The sequence below is a fragment of the Enoplosus armatus genome, chromosome 8 (genome assembly GCF_043641665.1).
Source record: "Enoplosus armatus isolate fEnoArm2 chromosome 8, fEnoArm2.hap1, whole genome shotgun sequence".
Lineage (NCBI taxonomy): Eukaryota > Metazoa > Chordata > Actinopteri > Centrarchiformes > Enoplosidae > Enoplosus > Enoplosus armatus.
Window position 1 is genome coordinate 16,560,766 of NC_092187.1, and position 19,839 is coordinate 16,580,604.

The window sequence follows — 19,839 nt, forward strand, 5'->3', positions numbered from 1 at the left end:
ATAAAGTCTGATGTGGTGAAAATTAAAAAAAATGAAATAAAAAATAAAAAAACACCAAAACAGTTATCAATTTTAACGATGAGCTGTGATGTCTTTACCAATGGCTAATAAATAATTTACTAATGCTTTACAGATCAGTTATAAGCCAAGAATAAGAACACATGTTGGGTTGTCAGGTTGTGAAAAATCCTGCATCATGTTTTTTTTCTTTTCTATTTGGTAACCCTGCATTTTTAAATGTTGGTAATCCATTAATAAATGCTCATGGGGTTTCACTTTCTAATAGGCCACCAAGTCTGCAGTTATAAACGTTATGTCATGTAAATAAATGGATATCTGTCCAGATGGTCTTCAGCTCTTAGCCATGCTAGCAAGCTAGCAACATGGCTCTTGGAATGGCAATGCCAGTCTGTCATACTGAAATATCTCAACAACTATTTTTTGGATTTTTATGACATTTTGGACACACATTCATGGTCCCCAGAGGATGAATAAAATGACTTTGGCAATCCTCTGACTTTTCTCCAAGCACCACCAAAAGGGCGACATATCTGGCTTTCAATGAAACAAACAAAACTCAAACACAAAATCTACATTTATGCATCAGTTCATGTCAGGTAAAGCACTGTATATCAAACGTAACGCAAAAATTGCTGCGAGCAAACGCAAAAGTACTTCAGAAAAAAAATCCCTCTGTGACCCTTCAGGGCCTCCGTTTGTATCTGATTCCTAGGAAGTAAAGTAGTAAAGTATGAAGATTTTATCTATCATAAGTTCTTTTCTCCTTCTATTCCATGCTTTAGAAATATATTCAAGACATGCCAAAAAGGGTATTCAATTAAAGCTCCATATTATAATTAAATCAAATTCTTAGCGAGCTAATATGCTACACTAAGATTGTGAACATGGTACACTTTGTTTAGTATCAGCATGTTAGCATAGTCGTTGTGAGCATGTTAGCATGCTGATGTTAGCATTTAGCTAAAAGCAAAGCCGTGCCTAAGTACAGCCTCACAGAGCTGCTAGCATGGCTGTAGACTCTTAATCTTGTTTAGAAATAAGTGTTCAAAAGGTCTAACCAGTCAAAGTGAGTTTTCACAACCTGGCAACCCAAAACTTGCCATTATTAATAGTTTATAACTGATCTATAAAGCATTGATTGTCATCTATTGCAGGTTATGTGTCTCCCTAGGAGTATCAAGATGGTGCCCTCAAATGCAAACCATAGTGTATGTATTAGAAGGTCCTGAGTGATCATGAGACCATGAGATCATGAGTGATATTGTAAATAAAACATCATGTACTGTTAACAGAGAGGCATTTGTGTCAACTGTACAAATAGTCATTCAAGTCATTCAAGATCAACTTTAATTAGATTGTTGTTTCAGAAACAGGATGTGAAAGCATGTTGGCTAATGTTGAGATTCGCCAAACTTGCCAAAAAAAACACCCCAAAGTTTGTTATCTTTTTATATATTGAGCCAGATATTAAACTAGTATTCCATTGTGCAATATTATGAGAAAAAAAACATACCCTGAAATCAAACTACAGGAAAGAACAGGCTGTTTTTGTTCCTTATTTTTATGCTGCGTGTGCTTTTACTTGCATGTTTCCTCATTAGCCTTAAAAGCAACATCTCATGTCACTCCTATAATGCAAAGTGTGTTTCAAAGCCACCCTGTCCCCTTGAGTTTCAGCGATGGTCTCTCCCTACAAAGAACAAAAGCTCTGTCAACAGGACAACTGCTTTCTGATGCCCGAGGGCAAAATGGCCAGGAAACAGGAAAGTGACTGAAAAAAACGCAATTTTGGACGCTCACTGTTTGTTACTGTGACAAAAACCGACCTTGAATCTAAAGTAGCTGAACACACACGGGGGAGAGAAAGCTTTATCTAACTTGTATAAAAGTTACAATAGCAGGCATGCCCACAGAGTAAACATCCTAATCATTATGATAAAGTCATGTTTATAACAGTTAATGAGAAATAATATTAGTTTTTCTCTCATAAGGCCATAATCATGTTTGGAGATCAGTTTGTGACCTTAGGGTTAAAAGGTTCTATTTTTAGTTATTTACAAAAAAACTGTTCTATGATAAGTTATCAACATTTTGTGTAGCTTTATTTTGACTTTGGAGCATTAATGCCCCTTAAATTAGAAAAAAGAAAACGTTGTATCTCTAACTTGGTTCTACCTGCAAAGCAAAGATGATGATTTTATGGAGGACACTGATATAAGTTGAGAGTCGTTTTTTAAATCTAGTTTGAACCTGTGTCAATTGCCAAACAGCTTGCTAATCTGATCGTGCTACTGTTACGTTAGCAAGTATTAATGTCATTATTAATATGTAAAAGTTACTGTGACTTTTTCAGAGATTACATCAGTGAAAGCCAATATTTTAATATGCAGGAAACTGTGATTTAGCATGTTTCTAGTTTGCTAATTGCTGAACAGTTTTGATCTGATGCTAACTCTACCATACTGGGTTTGCTCCTGTTTATGACTTGTGTACAGCAGCAGACACACAATGATGACAGTGAGTCAGACACTGAGACTAATGTAGAAGCTAATTTGGGAGCAGAAAAGAGACCAGAAAAGAAAAACAGCAAAAAAAAAAAAAAAAAAAAGGAGGGAAAACACCATGATGATCATGATCATGTTTCTTTTTTTCATTGTTTTCAATTGCATTCTTAGTAAAACTTAATGAACTGTATTATCAATTCAAATCTGTCAGTGAAAATCTTAATGTTGATAAATTGTTGTCTGTGCCCAAATATCTGATATTATAACTCCCTTCAGTAATTAATCAAAGTAAGACTAAACTTTCAACTTTTTTAAGGACCTCATGATTCTAAGGTCATGATTGGTCATCCTCGCAGCAGGTTTGATGCATTTATTCACAGAGGTCCACCTGATTGTTTACATTTGAAGAGTTTGAGGCCAGAGGTTGTTGTCCTGGATAGATTTAGCCTGTCTTTTGTTAGAGGTCTGTCTAAGGACAGACCAGTCACATGGTAACAGTGTAATCCTGCCTCACATGCAGACGCTGTTTGTATCTATCTGCAGAGCTGGCCGTGTTCTCTACTGGCAACCTTGTGACTCACCTCCGGTGGAGCGTTACATTGCACTATACACCAACACACAAACAAGATAGACACATGATGAAGGATGAAATGAACACTTGAACACGTATTGGAAAAATAAAACCACAAAAAATGACCTGCGCTGCAGTACAGGATGCATTGTTCCTGTGATGTTGCATTGGCCAGATATATTTACTCAGCTTTCTCAGAGAGCCTGCCGTCTTTGACAAAGCTGACTAATAAGACCACTGCTCGCTTGCTTGTCTGTGTCCTGGCTGCTAAGACTTTGAGGGAGCATGTAAAGCTTAATCCCATATTACCGTGGCTATGTTAAGTGTAAGCATCTGACTGTCACACACTTCCAAGAGGAGCCTCCACGCAGAGCTGGTTGATAAGCTTGAGCTGCAATCAGTGTTTATGAAACTTTATAGGCATCCTCAGCCCAGTATTTGCAGGACATGACAGTGGAAACGTGGGGGAAAGAGGCCGGCTGCTGAACCCCTTCTCATTTCAAGACAATCCTATAAAGAGATCTTCTTGGCGGGAACCTATCGTTCAATTTAGTGCGTGTGTCGTCTTTACTGTGCTATTTCTTACATAATGGCTGGCTGGGACTACACAACACTGGCCCAAGTCCTAAGTCTGTCTAATGAAATGTAAACGCAGGCTTTCTGTGGTGCCAACTCAGACTAAAACTACAGTACACGGCCAAAAATAATGCATCTATATGTTGTCAGTATCATACAAAGCATGTTCAACCATGGAGAAGGAAAAGAGGGGTGTAAGATGGAGTGAGGTAGTTGCAGAGAGAGCCACAGCTTTTCAGGTCAGTCTCTGGGTAAGTATGGGCTTACCACTCTCTCTCTCTCAGGTGGTAATCCCTAACTAATAACAAATTAGGATATTGGCAGTGACAGCAGCAGTGAGTTATGTCTTCCGTCGCCTGGGAGGACATATCAATACACAGCCACAAGGTCGCAAATGTGCAGGTCTGTCCGACACAGTTATGGCTAACACCTTTAAGACAGATGTCGAAGTTAAAGTTGATTTTATAATCGTAGACGATGTGGTAGAAATACCACAATATAATAAATACCCCATTACACTGTACTGTACACATATAATGGCATTTATGTTTGTTGTTTTCGTATTTTGAGCCCTTTTCACTCAATTTGCTGCAAAGTAACTAGTACTATAGCTGTATAATAAATGTAGTAGAGTAAAAAGTACAATATTTACCTCTGAAAAGTATTGAAACAGAAAAATAAAAGGGAAATACCACTACAACCTAACAACACATACTACATCTTCCTTGCAACACAGCTCATGTCATCAGCTTTACGTTCGACCACCTGCAGCCTTCTCCATCTGTTCCAAATGTAATGAATCCTTCATGTGAGCCACATATAGAGGAACGTCATGGTTGAGATTAGCATGTTTGTTCCTGGAAAGACAGACAGACAGATGGTATGAATGCCACAGCCCTGCATGTTCTGTACACGTCATCCAAACAGCACCTGAAGTAAAGAAAACTGATAATGAAACAGCAAAGCCTAAATGAAAGAAACCGGAATAAGTTTGAATGGAGGACCAGATAGATTTTGGATGTAAAATGCTCAAAAGAACAAGGAAAAAGACAACAGTAGGACCAGAGGTAAATCTGGTGCTATATTATTATTTATTGTAAATCAAACCTTATACTGGTGATCTTTCTTCTCTTTCACTGCAGTAAGAGGTGACTTTATTACACTGCACACCCAGGAGTCAAACTAACACCTAGACAGAAAATAGCCTTTATTGTTATGAGATTAAAGAAACAAGCAGAAAACAGCTGTTTCTCCATTTGTCTGGTAGATTTCTGCCCTGGCAGATTTCTGCACAAGGAGACAGAAGTCACAGTGAAGTCTCAATGAGTCATGTGGTGTCTCATTGAGATTTTACCCTTTGCTGCCCTCTTGAAGATTTTTTTTTCTGCAAAAACACATGGAAATCATCAGGGCAAAAAATGTTTTTTTTAGGACTGTGCTGGACACATGACAGATGTATGAGTCATATCTTGGACAGAGAAAAAATAAAACAAAACAAGTGTCTTCTGTAAAGGAGGCTGCAGCTTGAGGATATTCAAACTGAACGCACACCAGTGAGTTGCAATCGACTTGAAAAGGAAATTGTTATTTGGCCACAGATCACATTAGAGTTTGGTTTCATGCCAGCTAAGAATGACAATTAGCATTAATTAACTTCAACTATTAAAGAAAATAGTATCACAAAGGGCAAAGGGACACTCTGATGAATTGCTTGACAGACTGCAAAGAGTGTTTTTGCCACTGAGCCAAGACACAAATGACCACAAGATCTAAATAGATTTAGATGTTAACTGACAACAAAAGAGTTGAGCAATCAAGGTGGGGAAAACAAGACTAAGCGTAGTGGCTCTGTGAGGCTGTATTTAGGCACAGCAGTGCTTTGACCTAAATGCTAACACATCTTAGTTTAGCATGCTAACATTTGCTAATTAGCACTAAACATGAACTGAGGATGATGGGAATGTCATTAGTTATTAGCAGTTATTTGGACATAAACCAAAGTATTAGGCAAATTTAGAAAGAGGAGGGAACAATGAACAAAGAGGAACGTCAAAGTTATTACAAATCATCATGAGGGGGACATGATTGTGTGCACCAAATTTCATGGCAATCCATCCAATAGTTGTTGAGATATTCCTCTCAAAAACAAATGTGAAAAGGTCAGGGGATCCCCAAAGTCATTAGGATTCATTCTCTGGGGACCACAAATGTCCATACCAAATTTAGTGCCATTCCATCCAGTAGATGTTGAGATATTTCCCAGGATAAGTGAAAACTTCAGCCTGCTGATGGCACTGGTGGAAAGTCATGGGATCATCAAAGTCACTCAGGTTCATCCTCTGGGCACCCTGGATATCCTCACCAATTTCTTAGGCAATCCATTGAATAGTTGTAGAAATATTTCAATAAAAGCCAAAGACTTCAACCTGCTGGTGGTGCCAGAGGTCAAATCAGGGGATCACCAAAGTAATTAGGCTTCATCCTCTGGGGACCATGAATGTCTGCACAACATTTCATCTCAATCTGTCCAGTAGTTGTTGAGATATTTCAGTTTGGACAACGACTAACAATGGCATCCTTCGAGCCATGCTGGTAACATGGCTAAAGCCTTAGTGTAAACTGACATTTTAAGGTCAAATTTAACCGACAGTCTTCACCCTGTCCCGCTCTGACTTGGGGCCTGAGTGGAGGTGTAGAGATGTTGAATGGGAACTAACTGAGGCACCAAGCTGCTACCACAAAGAGGCTGGTTTGACTTGTAAACACAGTCTCCATGGAAATTGAATAAAATGATGAGAAATATAACCTCTTCCTGTACAGAGCATAAATATCCACTTGTCCGTGCATCCAGTGTGATGTCAACCTGAAACCCATTAAACTGCACTTTCCCACCCAAGACCGAAACCACACCGAGTTGCTTAGCAACAACCATAAAACATTTGTAAAGGAAGCTTGCTGGGGTAATAACTAATTGTGTTGTTTATTCTTGTCTTTTTCAACATGTAAGCCTTCAAGACGCTGGGCTGGCAGCCAAGGATTTTGTTGTCTAAAGGATGGCCTCAGTGTTTCGGTTGAACTGCACTTTAATGTGCTCTAACAGTAGCTCTGCTCCACAGTTTACTCCCTGTTGGGATTTTGAGCTTACCCACTGTTCTGAACCTCAGGGCTCCATTAAGGTGACGTACAGCTTTGTCTTCACCTCCAAGACTCTTTGAAATGAGAGTGATGGAGCCCACAGGGACAGCAATTATAAGCTATGGAGCAAGTACACTGACGCACACATACACACACATATAAATCACGTTGTGCCTCACTATTTACTGTCCTTCTTCACACCTTTGTGGACTTGTGATGAATGAGTGATTTGAAAAATGGACAACTGTCTAACAGCCCCATTCATAAAATGTTCCCATGAATTCAGAGACGCGGATGACGGATTTATTTGCTCCCCGCAATGCATGAAGAGGTGTGTTTCTTCTAAGAAGCAGCCATTCTCTGTGGTGAGGGGCAACTCACCACGACCGCAGTGGTGATAAGCGGAGAAATGGCGCCATCTTTAGGTGCCTTCCGAACCTTGATCTTGAAATGTAAATTCATGGAAAGTCTTCCTCTGATTCATACAACTGTATCTGTATATTTTAAAATCAAATCATTTTTATATATTTTTTAATAAGCTTTCTTTTTTCTGAAATTGTTACCAGATGATGGCGCTAGATGAAAAGTCAGAGGATCGTCACAGTGATGAAAGATGATCTTGTGAGAGGCATGAATGTCAGAACCAAATTTTATGGCAATCCATCCAATAGTTGTAGAGATATTTCAGTCTGGAGTTATAGAAGTAAAAGCAATTCAATTTCATTAAGCCACAATGACACAGATCATTAGAAATGGGACAACTTCAATGTGTTGGACATGTTTGCAATACCACGTTTAATTGCAGGAACCAAGAGTAATTATTTATTAATCTGAACTGAGAAATGGATGATCATACCATTTTGAAAAAAAAAAATCTAAATATTTCCCTGTGTTGATGGTGGATTTTACATGCAAACAGTTTAGTAAGAGCTTTATTTTCTAATGCACACACTGGCAAGAGAGGTTTGCTGTCATACACGACAGCAGGAAATATGTTTTTTCCATTTTAGGTTAAAACAAAGGGCAGGAATATGTTAGAGGTGGATACGTGTCAGTATTCATGGTTGAGGAATGTCACTGGTTGAATAGTGAGGTGAACTACAGCAGCCAAGTCCAATCAAATCCAAAATAAAAGTTGCATGCTTCTGCGCATGACACACATCATATCATTATATTCTATGTAACTTCAAATAAGGACTTAAAGATTACAAATATTTTCTGGATGAGTGAACATATACTCTACTGTTTTACTCATAGTTATTAAGTGCAGTGAATGGCATGCACCCTTTTGGCTTCCTTCTAGCATACAAATAAAATTTCATGGAGTTCAATATGAGTGCTGTTGCTGAACTATGTTGGGGCCAAACTACATTTTAAAAGAGCTAAATAACAAGCTTGTTTAAATTCTAGCAGCTGCAAATAATGCCAAAAATAAAATCATGCAAGTGCAATTCAAAGATATTCTGTTATAAATATGTAATCCACAATTTCCTCAAAACCCTTCTTGCAGAACTGAACAATGTGATTTTTCATACCAAATATCTTTTCTCACATTTGGCATGAGTATCACTCAAAGAAACATTTAACAGCCAACATAGACAGCTTTCTCTGAATATGCCCCTGTAACATCAAAACATCTTTTGAAAATATATATTCTGTGCAATATACTGTAAATAAACATACACACGCATATGTTTTTCTCATAAATCTCCTCCCAAAGCCTCCACCTTAAAAACTTAAAACTCAGCAGCAGCTGCAGCCACGAACCACAACCTGCTGACGCCTCAGCAGTCAATATTAATGCTGCAGAGCAGCTCCTCCAGGGCCTCCAGCTTCTGATTGGCCTCCTCGATGGCGCTGTAAGTCTGCACATTGCTGGCGATGTGGTAGCGGATGTCGTCCACCAGGGGGACAGAGTCGGTCTCGTGTCGCTCCTCCAAAGACTCTGCGTCCTCTTTGATGATCTCGGCAAACTCGACCTGCTCCACCAGCTGTGACAGATGGGTTAGACGGGTAACTCAGGTGTGAATTTATCCTGACGGGGGAACTGAGCGTGGCTGACCAGAACATCCACGTCATCGACCTCGGCTTGTTGTGTCTAGGATCATGTAGCTCCCAGACACAACTATTATATATATATTATTAAATTATTATATGGCCTCAGAGGTCTGTCTTTACACTGATTTTTGGTATAATGACGAAGACAGATGTACGAGGGGCAGTCAAGTACCATCAACATCACCAAAGTACCAATAATGACAGTAAAATATTTACTAAAAGATAGATTTTACATCACATGCTATTGTCTGCATTTACTATTTGAACTTTTGTTGTATTCCTATCTTTCATTCCTGGTGTTTAAATAATTTTACTTTTGCAAACTCAGGTTCTTGTGACTTGTGATCTTAACTTCCTCTTTTGAGTCTTTTTACTGTTTTTTGGCTTGCTCTTTATGCTGCTTTTTGTAAATCACTTTGTAATTATGGTTTTGATATGACACGAGTTGTGATGGAGTTATACACAAGTTAGAACTAACAGCAGAAATGTCACTTTTAGGAGCTAGATATCTCTACGGGAATTTTGGTAAATACGCTTATTTGCTTTCTTGCCGAGAGTGAGATGAGAAGATCGATACCTCTCATGTCTGTATGCTAAATATGAAGCAAGAGCTAGGACGTGGTTAGCTTAGCATAAAGACTGGAAACTGGGGGAAACAGCTAGCCTGGCTCTGTCCAAAGGTGAGAAGCAACTCTAAAGCTCACTCATTTACACATTAAATCTTGTTTAATCAGTACAAAAACCGAAATGTAAAAACAACAAATTGTAGCTTTATGGGGAGTTACGTGCTGAAGCTATTCTTGGCCATGTCCAGCAACTTTTCCTGTTTCCAGTATTCACGCTAAGCTAAGCTAATCGCCTGCTGGCTCTAGCTTCATATTTAACGTAAACTCCAATAATTGAACATATACAGTAAAAAAGGCATGCATTTGAAGTGTTGTGTGCACTTCAGCCACCAGCTGCAATATCCCATACACTCTGCTCATACAATTGTTATCCGGCCAAAATAAAGCCTACTCCTATGTCAACACAGAGACACAGACACCCACCCGATCAATGATCTTGGCCATGAACTCTGTGCAGTAATCCTCCAGCCGAGAGAGACGGAAAAGCTTTGCCGTCTTCCACATGTACAGAACGTTGTCCTCACATATAGTCTTAGCGAGCGTCTTCCCGCAAAGACGCTTCAGGCCCGGCAGCAGATACATGTCAGCCACACACAGCACGTCAAACACGTTCTCTGTTGTGAGCTGGACATAAAAAAGATCCAGTCAGCTGTCAGATAATAACGATGAATATTCAAATAACATTACCTTTGTTGTTTAAGGGGTTTGCATGTGCTCTGCTCTCTTTACCCTCAAAATGACCTCTGATGTTACCAGTTTATTCTTTTTCAAGGCTGTACAAAAGTTATTCCATACTGTTCTTTGCTTTGTAAACAGCTGAACACTGACTAAAAATAAACTTGTTTCTCCATAGATGTTATCAATGCAACCACATTTCATTGATCCTGTGGTAAAAGGGTTATTGGAGGGGGTGCATTCAATGTTTTATATTTTAAACCAGCAATAACTGAGGAAACAAGCTGAAAACACAACATTGACACATTATCACCTTTTAAGTTGTTATGGCGAACCCATTAGCAATCCGTTGCCTACTTATACATCCAGCAGACACAGAGCAACATGAGCATTCATTTAAGATCGTGTTTCTGGTCACCTGATGAATCCAAGTCAAATTTTCACCCTCATTTTAGCTCTGCTTTGGTCTCAACTGACTCCTGAGGGAAACATCTGGCTCCTCAGCTGCTAAATGCTGCACTATGTTCACCAGCTAGAGGCTAACTTTGCTGCGGCCGAAAACACTGCTATGAGAGCGGTGGGACTGAATTGAAACAGTTAGGTTGTGGGCCGGAAAACCAAAACAATGAGCTGAAAAGACGCTATAAAGTCAGGTGTAGTCACTAGATCCATTGTTAATATAAAAATATTATTGATTATAGCTGCTTTAAGTTTAACTTCAGTTTAAAGCGTAAATGTAGTACATTTTTAATATGGAATACAACAGAAAGAGCTTGGTGAGTATTATTATCAAATAATTTTAGGATATGTTAAAAAGAATCTGCAGTTAAACCGCATATTTATGACACCCGTGTACCTACACACACTGTTTTCCTTTTTTACAGGCTCATGCCTAGCAGTGGCAAACTAGTTTGTCAGCCACTAATTGGTCCATAAAGGTGAAGCTTCCTTTTTTAAGACTGACGAGCAACTGTTTCCAATTTTCTCACTGAATTACTAATTTGCATCCCTGATAAACAGTTCCACAAAATAATTTTTAGACAGAAATTGTGCACTAACCTCTGTGTCATCCGTGTAGATGTAATACATGACGTGGATAAATATTTCATGGGCAATGTTGTGTAAAGTAATCACTGGGGTGCTGGGCTGGGACTGCAGCTGCTCTCCTTCACTGAAGTGGTCCTCCAGTAATGCTTTAAAATAATCACTACGTCCACAGAAAAACACCTGGACACACACACACACACACACACACACACACACACACATAATTAAACTCTAATATTCATTTGAGTGACAGGATCTAGGAAGGGCGTGGGGGTCTGTAATGTGACTGAGGAATGTTGTGTGAGCTTCGTAGTTTGTACCTTATGACACAAGAAATTGTAACCATCCACTCTGAAGCAGATGTCAGGATATGTAGGGAAGCGGTCGACTCTGTTAAAGGGAAGTTCATCAAATCCAACCTGGGGAGAATTAACAGAAAACATCTAATTCAAAATAGGCCCATTAAAACTGTTATGGTAGCAGCTATAGTGTTGGTTACTAGTGTCCTCACTCTCAGTTCAGTGGGAAGTGCACAGTCTGCTAACTGAGCCATCTCCTCCCGAAGCTGACAGCTGTTGGGCTCCAGGCTGAGGACTTTCACACAGACTCCTGGCTTGTTGAACACTTCAGTATGAAGAAAGTAAGAAAAAAGGAGGCAAGACAGACATCATTCATGTGGGAGGGAAAAAAGTCAACCCAAGCTACGGGAAAAAGGGTCAAGAGTTTAATGAGACATGTTTTGGTATTTTGAGACTATTTCGAAAACGTGAACCAAGACCACGTTCTTACCAAATTCATACACCTGTTTGCATTTATTGTCCAGCTCTTCTATGAGATCTGCCATTTTGCACTGTTTAGCAAGTCGTCTGGAGTCCTCAACGAGGCTAATATCAATATCCATTCGTCCTGTGACATTAAGAAAAGAAATGGATTAAAATGGGTCACACTCACCTTTTTAATTCTATTAATTTCTTCCTTGACAGGGCTACACATACCCATACTGTACCCTTTTCTTTCTACTTCGGGTTTAAATGGCTCAGATTTTTCTCAAGTCTGTCTTGAAAGATAATGGTTGTGAAGAGTTCCCTTCCTAACATGCTTCCATTATAAGTGATATGGGACCATCTACAGTGCTTGTTTTGTGCAAAAATAGATTCCAAAGTTCAGCTTCAGTTAATATGAAGCTACAGCAGTCCAGTCCTGAGTTAATCAAATTAAGTGTGGATGTTCCAAGGTTACAATCTCCTTAATGCAAATTTCCCTCTTTGTATTTCTTAGACAGTGTTTCCGTGCTCCACTCTAGTGGAGGGACCGTCACAAAAAGCAGGAATTTGGTACTAAAAAGACTGCAACTTTGGAAGATACCCACTTGATTTGTCTAACTCAGAAGGCTGAAGCCTTGTATTAGCTTCAGGTAAACTGGACTGTATTTTTGCACAGAACAAAGACTGTGAATTTTGTCACCCATCATTTACATTTAAAGTCAGGAAGGGAACAATCTTTGAACATAAGGAACAGTTACAGCAGATAAAACCTGTTTCAATGTTCATATGGGCACCTGACTATTGTTGGAACAGAGACTTGTAAATTGAAAATTGAAAATTGAAAATTGTAAACCAATCCTTTAAAGGAAGGAATTAAATTTCCTTCTTTTCTGATTTGACATTGTGATATAACGATATGAAGAGCAGAATATATAGCAAAATACCATTTATTTGGCAAATCAAATCAGAAAACCAGAAAATAAATGAACAGGCCCAGCGTATACACTTTTCCGGTTTTCTGATGAGATTATTTTTGGGCAATATTGTTCATTGTTCATTTTCGTTGGATTTCCAATTAATCCAGAAGGGTAAATCTTTGTTACTGATATATTTAAACTCTGAATGTTCGCAGCTCTCATACACACCCACCTGTGTAGAAATATTGCAGGATGGCTCCAAAGGCTGCAGGATTGACCTGAAATCAAAACCGCTTTTATTCATACAGATATAGATGGACACAATATGCCTGTATTGTTGTATATTAGACACTACGATCTAATATCAAAGCCAACAACACACAGCAACACAGAATGAATTAACTGGAAAATATAATTTTATCTACCAAAGGGTGTTTGAGGGTGATCAAGTTCTTCCCTTTCCATTTGGTCTCAAACATGTCAGTGAAGTACTCTGAGCGTGCACTGAGAACACATCGGTGGGCCGTAAATATTTGCCCATGGACAAGGAACTTGACATCATTGTTTTGACCCTGCTCCAGTAACCTAAAGCAAAAACACACATAGTTTGGATTCGATTGAGGTATGCCTCTTTCTCCTCAGTTTCCCGTTTCTTTTCCCTGTAAACTACTAAACCAGCTTAGGAGAATGAACTACTTAAAATTAGACAATTTACACGAATGGCCAACAGGCACTCGACACTTACATGTGCAGAAAGTAGTTATAATCATCCCGCTGCATGGCGCGGACGCTGACACACTTATAGTCTTTGAGCAGGCGTCGAACAGAGTCATTCAGAGAGCCATACATACACCTTTCACCATCAAACGTGTTGGCTTCACACTTGGCACCTGAAAGCAAAGCAAAGGGGAAAAAAAGTACGATTATAGTACAAAACATTTCAGTGTGATTATAATGACATCATACTATAGTTTTACCCAGTGGTGGAAGAAGTACTCAGATCACTTACTTAAGTAAAAGTAGCAATACTACCGTGCAGAAATACTCTGTTACACTCTTTTATTACGTTTGCGTTCATTAACAAACAAAAATGTAACAGCAGCCTTACCACTAGCCAACAGGTACTGGACCAGCTCCTCATGACCGCAGAGACAAGCATAATACCTAAAGAACAACAGCGTTCACATTTTAATTTGTTAGGGTAATAATACTGCTGTGTTAGCCAGAGAACTACTTGCCTAAATTGTACTTACAACGGGGTGCTGTCCCATTTATCTCTTACATTGAGGTCCACATCTCTTTGTTCAACAAGGTATCTTCAAGAGAAAAGAAAAGAAATGAGTGGTTCCAGTGATGTAGTGAGCCACTTCAGGCTACGTAGTCACAACCTGACTACACACTGACTACAACATATACAAAAAGGCAAACACTTTCAGTGAGGATCAAATGGGTGCATCACACACATCTGAATTCTGTGGCAAAATGCAAGATGGGAAAGATGGATTGTTCACACATAGTACAAACATAGGGATTATTTAGCATACAAGCCTCCTTCTGTTTGATGCCTCCTTTAAAAACAAAGGGGTGTGTATGTCGCCTATGTATTAATATTCTATGCATCCTGCTTTCATCAGGGCTGTGAAAACAAAGCATTGGCATTCACAGAGTATGTTTTTACTTATAAATGTAGACTACATTCATTGAAACGCTGCTATTTTAAATTGATAAGACATATCATATATTCTGCAGCGCTGGAGAAATGTACTTTTGCAGTTTGGGACTATTACCTGGATAGTTAACCTGGGTATTGTACATTAGACTTGTATTGTTTTGGCCTGTCTTGACTTGATTAGTTAATTACTTCCCTTTTCTTAATCAGCAGGTCATATCAATCTGTCCCAAAGCAGTCTTAACTCAGCTACATCAGTCAAAATCTAGCAAATAATTAAATTGTTCATATAGGTTTCCATAATTCTGAGCACCTGACACGGACAGATAGTACAGTATCTTCCCTAGCGTTACGGTGCATCTGGAAACTGAGCAGCTGACCTACAAACGTTACCTAGCTAACTTAAGTTACCAACTGGGTCATCAAAGCTAATGTTAGCGACACCGCCTTCCGTGTTTGCGTTACCTGCCATTTAAATGCAAAACAATGCGGTTAGCTTCGGGTTTAACTGCAAGAAGGAAGTCCAGAGCAGATCTAATAAATACTAACAGGCGTATGTTTTATAGAACAGGACTGATGAAAACAGAAAATAACAAGGTTGCTGCAACAGCAGCCATGTATAGTATAAATTAAATCAGCTTTTAGCACACAGGCAAAGAAAACCAAGCCAAAACAACGTCAGCTGTGGCGTTGTTTACCTGACTCTACAAATGTCGCCCTTTCTGCAACTACTAAACAAATCGTACACATCCATGATCCCCGCGGTGTTTTCGGTCTTCTGTAATGCATCGAGACGGCCTGTCTGCCGGACAGGTGGGCGATGATTTGGTGTAGCTCGGTCGACGCTGAGAAAGTTTGCTTGCAGACTGTCACACTTTCTTGCACAGTTGTTTACAAGCTAGTCGGGCAGTTTTGGACAGAGAGAGGTCCAGCAGTCACGTGACTACACTCCACTTGTTGTACAGAATAACCGTAAACTGACGACGCGTACACAAGATGGCACACGTTTATCATTCTCCAGCAACAAAATGTTATGTACCACTGTATTTTCACATCACATGAAGGACAACCGTCTAACCCCAATTTTCACATATTTGTTGTCATTTCTAACCGCTAACATGTAACTTGAATGAGTGGCAGCTCATGTAAACGGCTACAGAACCCTGAAAATCGGAGCTCACGCGGCTCCCTTGAATGCAGCATACGTCATTGTGTTGTCAACCGTTTTTGCCGTTTGCTACGACACAACTGAATGAAAAATATCGTACCATACATTGCTGTTTGAGTTTGTTCCTTTTGGTTTAATCAGTTTACAGATCTCAGAATAATACGCTGTTTCATTCCACCGTTTGACCAATAGACCAGCCAAACTCTCCCCCGGCTTGTTCCTCTCACTGGAGCCAGACAAATCCTTATATACATGCCACAATGCTGTTTCATATTGCTATTTAACTCATGAAATAACAATTAAAGGCAACATGGGTGTATGAAACCATCATTAATTTATTTATGCAATATAAATTCTGAATTACACAAATGATGATGAAATGAAAAAATAAAACGGCTTCGCAAACCAGTAGTGTTTGAGATCTTCAAGTCATTCTCTCAGTTGGAGTGAGGCAAGACGCTGTTTTAATAAGGAGATCTGAAGTTGAAGTTTTTCTCGCTCCAGCAGGAGGTTTTCCTTCTGCAGTTTCAACACATCAACCTGCAAACTCTCTGCGATTAGAAACACACACACACACACACACACACACACACGCACACACACATATAATTAGTAGTTTAACAAACATGGTATGCAATACATGTTAAAGTATGGAAATAATTCTCTACTCAAATATGTGTATTTTTTTATTCAACTTCTAAAGGGGAGAAAACGCACCATGATGACCAGATTTGTGGCATGTTACTTTTTTTTTCGTTAATAGTTAGCAGTAAGGTCATCCATCATGCTGTGGTCTGGCAAATGTTGAGCATTAGTACCTCAATGTTTGGGTTTGAAATCTGGTATCATTTTAAAAAGTCACGGCAGTACAGAGGAGAAACTTTCAACTTGTGTCAGCAGACTGAGCTTCTATCTTAAAGGCTGATGATATTCTGTTGTTATTGTCAACTAATCCTGTGAAAACACCACTCCTACTGAAGATATAAATCTTTAAAAACAGGAGCATGACTGTGTATGTGAGATTGACTTACACTAACTACAATGAGTTTTTTAATAGTTTTTAGACAACACAGAGGTCTATGGCACAAAGAAACAAGTTATATCAGGCTTTGGACACACAGACAATACTTGTTAGCAGGATCCATTCATTTAGAGATTATGAGATTTCTATACAACCTAACCTAAAAACATAAACTTTACACTCCATAATGCAAAACTGAGTTATTATCACCACAAAGGTAGCATTGGTCAATCACAAAAGTGGAAAGTTCCAAGTTTAAAGCATGTGCTTTTTAAAGATGGGGCTTTTCATAAGTAAAACAGTCAAGTTGAGCTGTACATTTGATTTACAAGAAACACACCCAAATTCCAAGCATTCCCTCTCATTATTTGCACCCCTGCCTTTCACACAGGCAACACTGTACTGTAAATGACAAAAGAAAGCACAGGTAGGATAGCTTTTGTCTCAAATACTTCACTCCATGTCCATCAGTAACAGGCTAGAGTAAATTACTAGTTTTGCTCCTTACCTGTGCCAGCTCTGTGAGCTGATGCTGGCTGGGTATCAACAATGTCACATCTTTGGTAGCTCTTTGTCATCCAGAAAGGAGGAGCACTACATAACTCAACCTCAACAGGGTAGTGGTCGCTCACTCTCAGGGCCTGCCGGAGGACGCATGCACTGAATGAGGAATATTCCCACAAAACTGGACAGTGAAAAAGCTAAACAAGTGCATGACATGTTGGTTATAAGGGGACAACTCACCATTTCTTCGGTCATGGAAAACTCTTTGTGGAAGTTGAATGGCTTAGCTGAGTTTGGCACAATGGCTGCCAGCATATCTTCTCCATACACAACAATCCTGTGAGAGAAATATATAAATTAATTCTATTAATTAACATATAATGATAATATGTACAGTTTCATCCTGACAAAAATAATCCTGCCACAATGCAATGCATGAATGGAGTTTATTAATGTACACGTGCCGGTCGTAAGTGTGTTCATTTGATGTATTTGCAGTGGTGTCCACGTCATCACCAATAAGCCAGTGGAAATTCTTGTCGCTGCGAATGCGGATCTCCTTCATTTCCTTACGTGTGACATACACACCATCTGCATTGAAATCCCCCAAGATCATTATGTTCTAGAGAAAATCAAGAAATGGCCATTTTAGAATGAATAAAAGTTCCCATATCCCATATAAGTAAAATCCCATAAAGAGACAATTTACAACATTGTTTAATGATAATGTATAGGCTGTATAACTGGCGTGATTCCTCTGATATGGGAGTTTAAAATAGAAGTATGTGTGGTTATAAATATAGTCATAATGTGTCTACTTTCAGGTGAAACCATGACACTAAAATACTGCAACAGGATATACTCACATCCGTTTTCCATTTGTCTTTGACCACCAGGAAGACCTCATACAGCTCGTCCAGCTCTTTCTCCGAGTCCCATGGTTTGGTGTGGACCGGGATCAGCACTATATCCTTCAGCACTGCGACCAAAAACAGGCCTGTAAACTACAAATGCTCCAATCCCAACGTGCCCCATCGTGACATACAGTATCTTGTAGTGTGTGGTTGCACACAGAAGACGCTGACTGATTGAACTTGATAAACCTGCCCTCTTGCTCCTCACCTTGAAAAAACAAACAGGCCCAAATATAGATGTGACTCAGAAATACCACAGACACCTGAAGCAACTGGCTAAGAATCAAACCCACTGATATCCATAACTCCCTGTTATTCCCTGAGCTCCAGTTAAGTGCAGAGGCTGACCTGTGTTGTGTGGTTTGAAGTGGAGAATATACGGCTCTCTTGCGAAAGCATCCATGTCGTTCACCTGGTTGTCTTCATATTGATAGCAGTCAATCAGGTCCACCACATCATCCCTTCCAGCAGGGAAAAAAGGCTTTTAGTGCAGCTGTTGGATGGTTACATAACAATAATATTACAGTCTGCTGATGTGATTTGATCTTACCTGTATAGAAACAAAAACTGTTCCTTGTATCTGTTCCTTCCCAGGCGGCTACTGATCTGCAGAGCGTAGTGGTGGGTTGTGTTGACTCTTGACACAGCATAGTATAGTAAAAGTAAGCACACACCATAGTGGAAAAACAACGATCTTTGCTTCATTCAGAAATTGAAAAAAACAAAACTCACCTGTTCAGTTCTTTCAAGAAGACTTTAACAGAAGCTCCGCTCACATCCACCACCTCCAGAATCACTATGATGTCGTATCGAGACACAATCTAGAAAAAGATAAAAGCTCTCAGTAAAGTGTGAAGTTTAGAGGAAAGAAAGGACACATTTTAGCATTTGGGGTATTATCTTTTATTATTACATTTGAACTTGTGTCAGGAATCATTTTCACACTTTCCCACTCATTTCTTGCTCCTCATATCAGTCCTTGGCTGCTTCCCAAAAATCACGAGTGACACAAACCATGCATTCCCAAGACTGAACCCTTATCATCGTCACCGACCTTTTACTGTGTAATAGCTTTGCTGCAATCAAACACCTGATGCTTTTACTGGGCCTCAACAATGCCAATGAGACGTGTCTTACCTTAACCAGACTTGACAGGACATCTGGATCTGAGGCCTTCGTCAGTCCAAACCTCTGCACGTTGAACGAAGCAATCTTCATATCTGACAAGAGAGCAGCTATCAGAGACAGAGATGGCGCAGCTTCAGTGGCACACGGCCATGACAAACCTCCAGAATAAACCTGGTTGTACGAGAGACTTGTTTCTCTGTAGTTGTTTTTTTAAAAGAAGGCAATGATTGGACTGTCACCCAACAAAAGAGGGAGAGTTTGAAAAGAAAGCAAAGACAGCCCAGTTATGTCATTAACCACCAGGCTGTCACTGGTGGTTAACGACATAACATTTAACAGAAAGTTGAAGCAAATGTAGCAAAAGTATAACGTTACACCCGTAGCAGCAATTCCTACATTTGATTCAACTACTTTTCTCTGTGATCTCTAACTGTTGTGAAGCAGGAAAAGGTTGAAACCCAAAAACACATTTCACAAATGTTAAAATATTCTTCCCGAAACAAGTATATCTTACATGGTTTTATAATATTTGGGCACATTT

The 19,839-nt window shown here is 39.4% G+C and overlaps 2 protein-coding genes across 3 annotated transcripts; both read right to left on the minus strand.

Annotated features, from left to right (window-relative positions):
- Positions 1 to 7,578: 7,578 nt before the first annotated feature.
- Positions 7,579 to 15,452, minus strand: abtb1 (ankyrin repeat and BTB (POZ) domain containing 1). Of its 2 annotated transcripts, none has more exons than XM_070909815.1 (12): positions 15,262 to 15,452; positions 14,148 to 14,210; positions 14,003 to 14,058; positions 13,640 to 13,784; positions 13,320 to 13,479; positions 13,127 to 13,172; positions 12,003 to 12,119; positions 11,725 to 11,837; positions 11,534 to 11,632; positions 11,226 to 11,393; positions 9,915 to 10,115; positions 7,579 to 8,798 (listed from the first exon to the last, which is right to left on the minus strand). In XM_070909815.1, exons 1-12 carry the CDS (start codon positions 15,315 to 15,317, stop codon positions 8,592 to 8,594), a joined length of 1,431 nt encoding a protein of 476 aa, XP_070765916.1. In that variant the 5' UTR covers positions 15,318 to 15,452; the 3' UTR covers positions 7,579 to 8,591. The 2 variants fall into 2 exon arrangements, with proteins under 2 accessions (XP_070765916.1, XP_070765915.1); XM_070909814.1 differs by having other exon boundaries at positions 15,310 to 15,440.
- Positions 15,453 to 15,970: 518 nt separating this feature from the next.
- On the minus strand, positions 15,971 to 19,444 carry LOC139288510 (deoxyribonuclease-1-like). The gene is made up of 9 exons (XM_070909816.1): positions 19,308 to 19,444; positions 18,903 to 18,991; positions 18,721 to 18,807; positions 18,519 to 18,631; positions 18,123 to 18,235; positions 17,721 to 17,878; positions 17,497 to 17,593; positions 17,261 to 17,393; positions 15,971 to 16,282 (listed from the first exon to the last, which is right to left on the minus strand). Exons 1-9 carry the CDS (start codon positions 19,386 to 19,388, stop codon positions 16,161 to 16,163), a joined length of 993 nt encoding a protein of 330 aa, XP_070765917.1. The 5' UTR covers positions 19,389 to 19,444; the 3' UTR covers positions 15,971 to 16,160.
- Between the last annotated feature and the right edge of the window lie 395 nt (positions 19,445 to 19,839).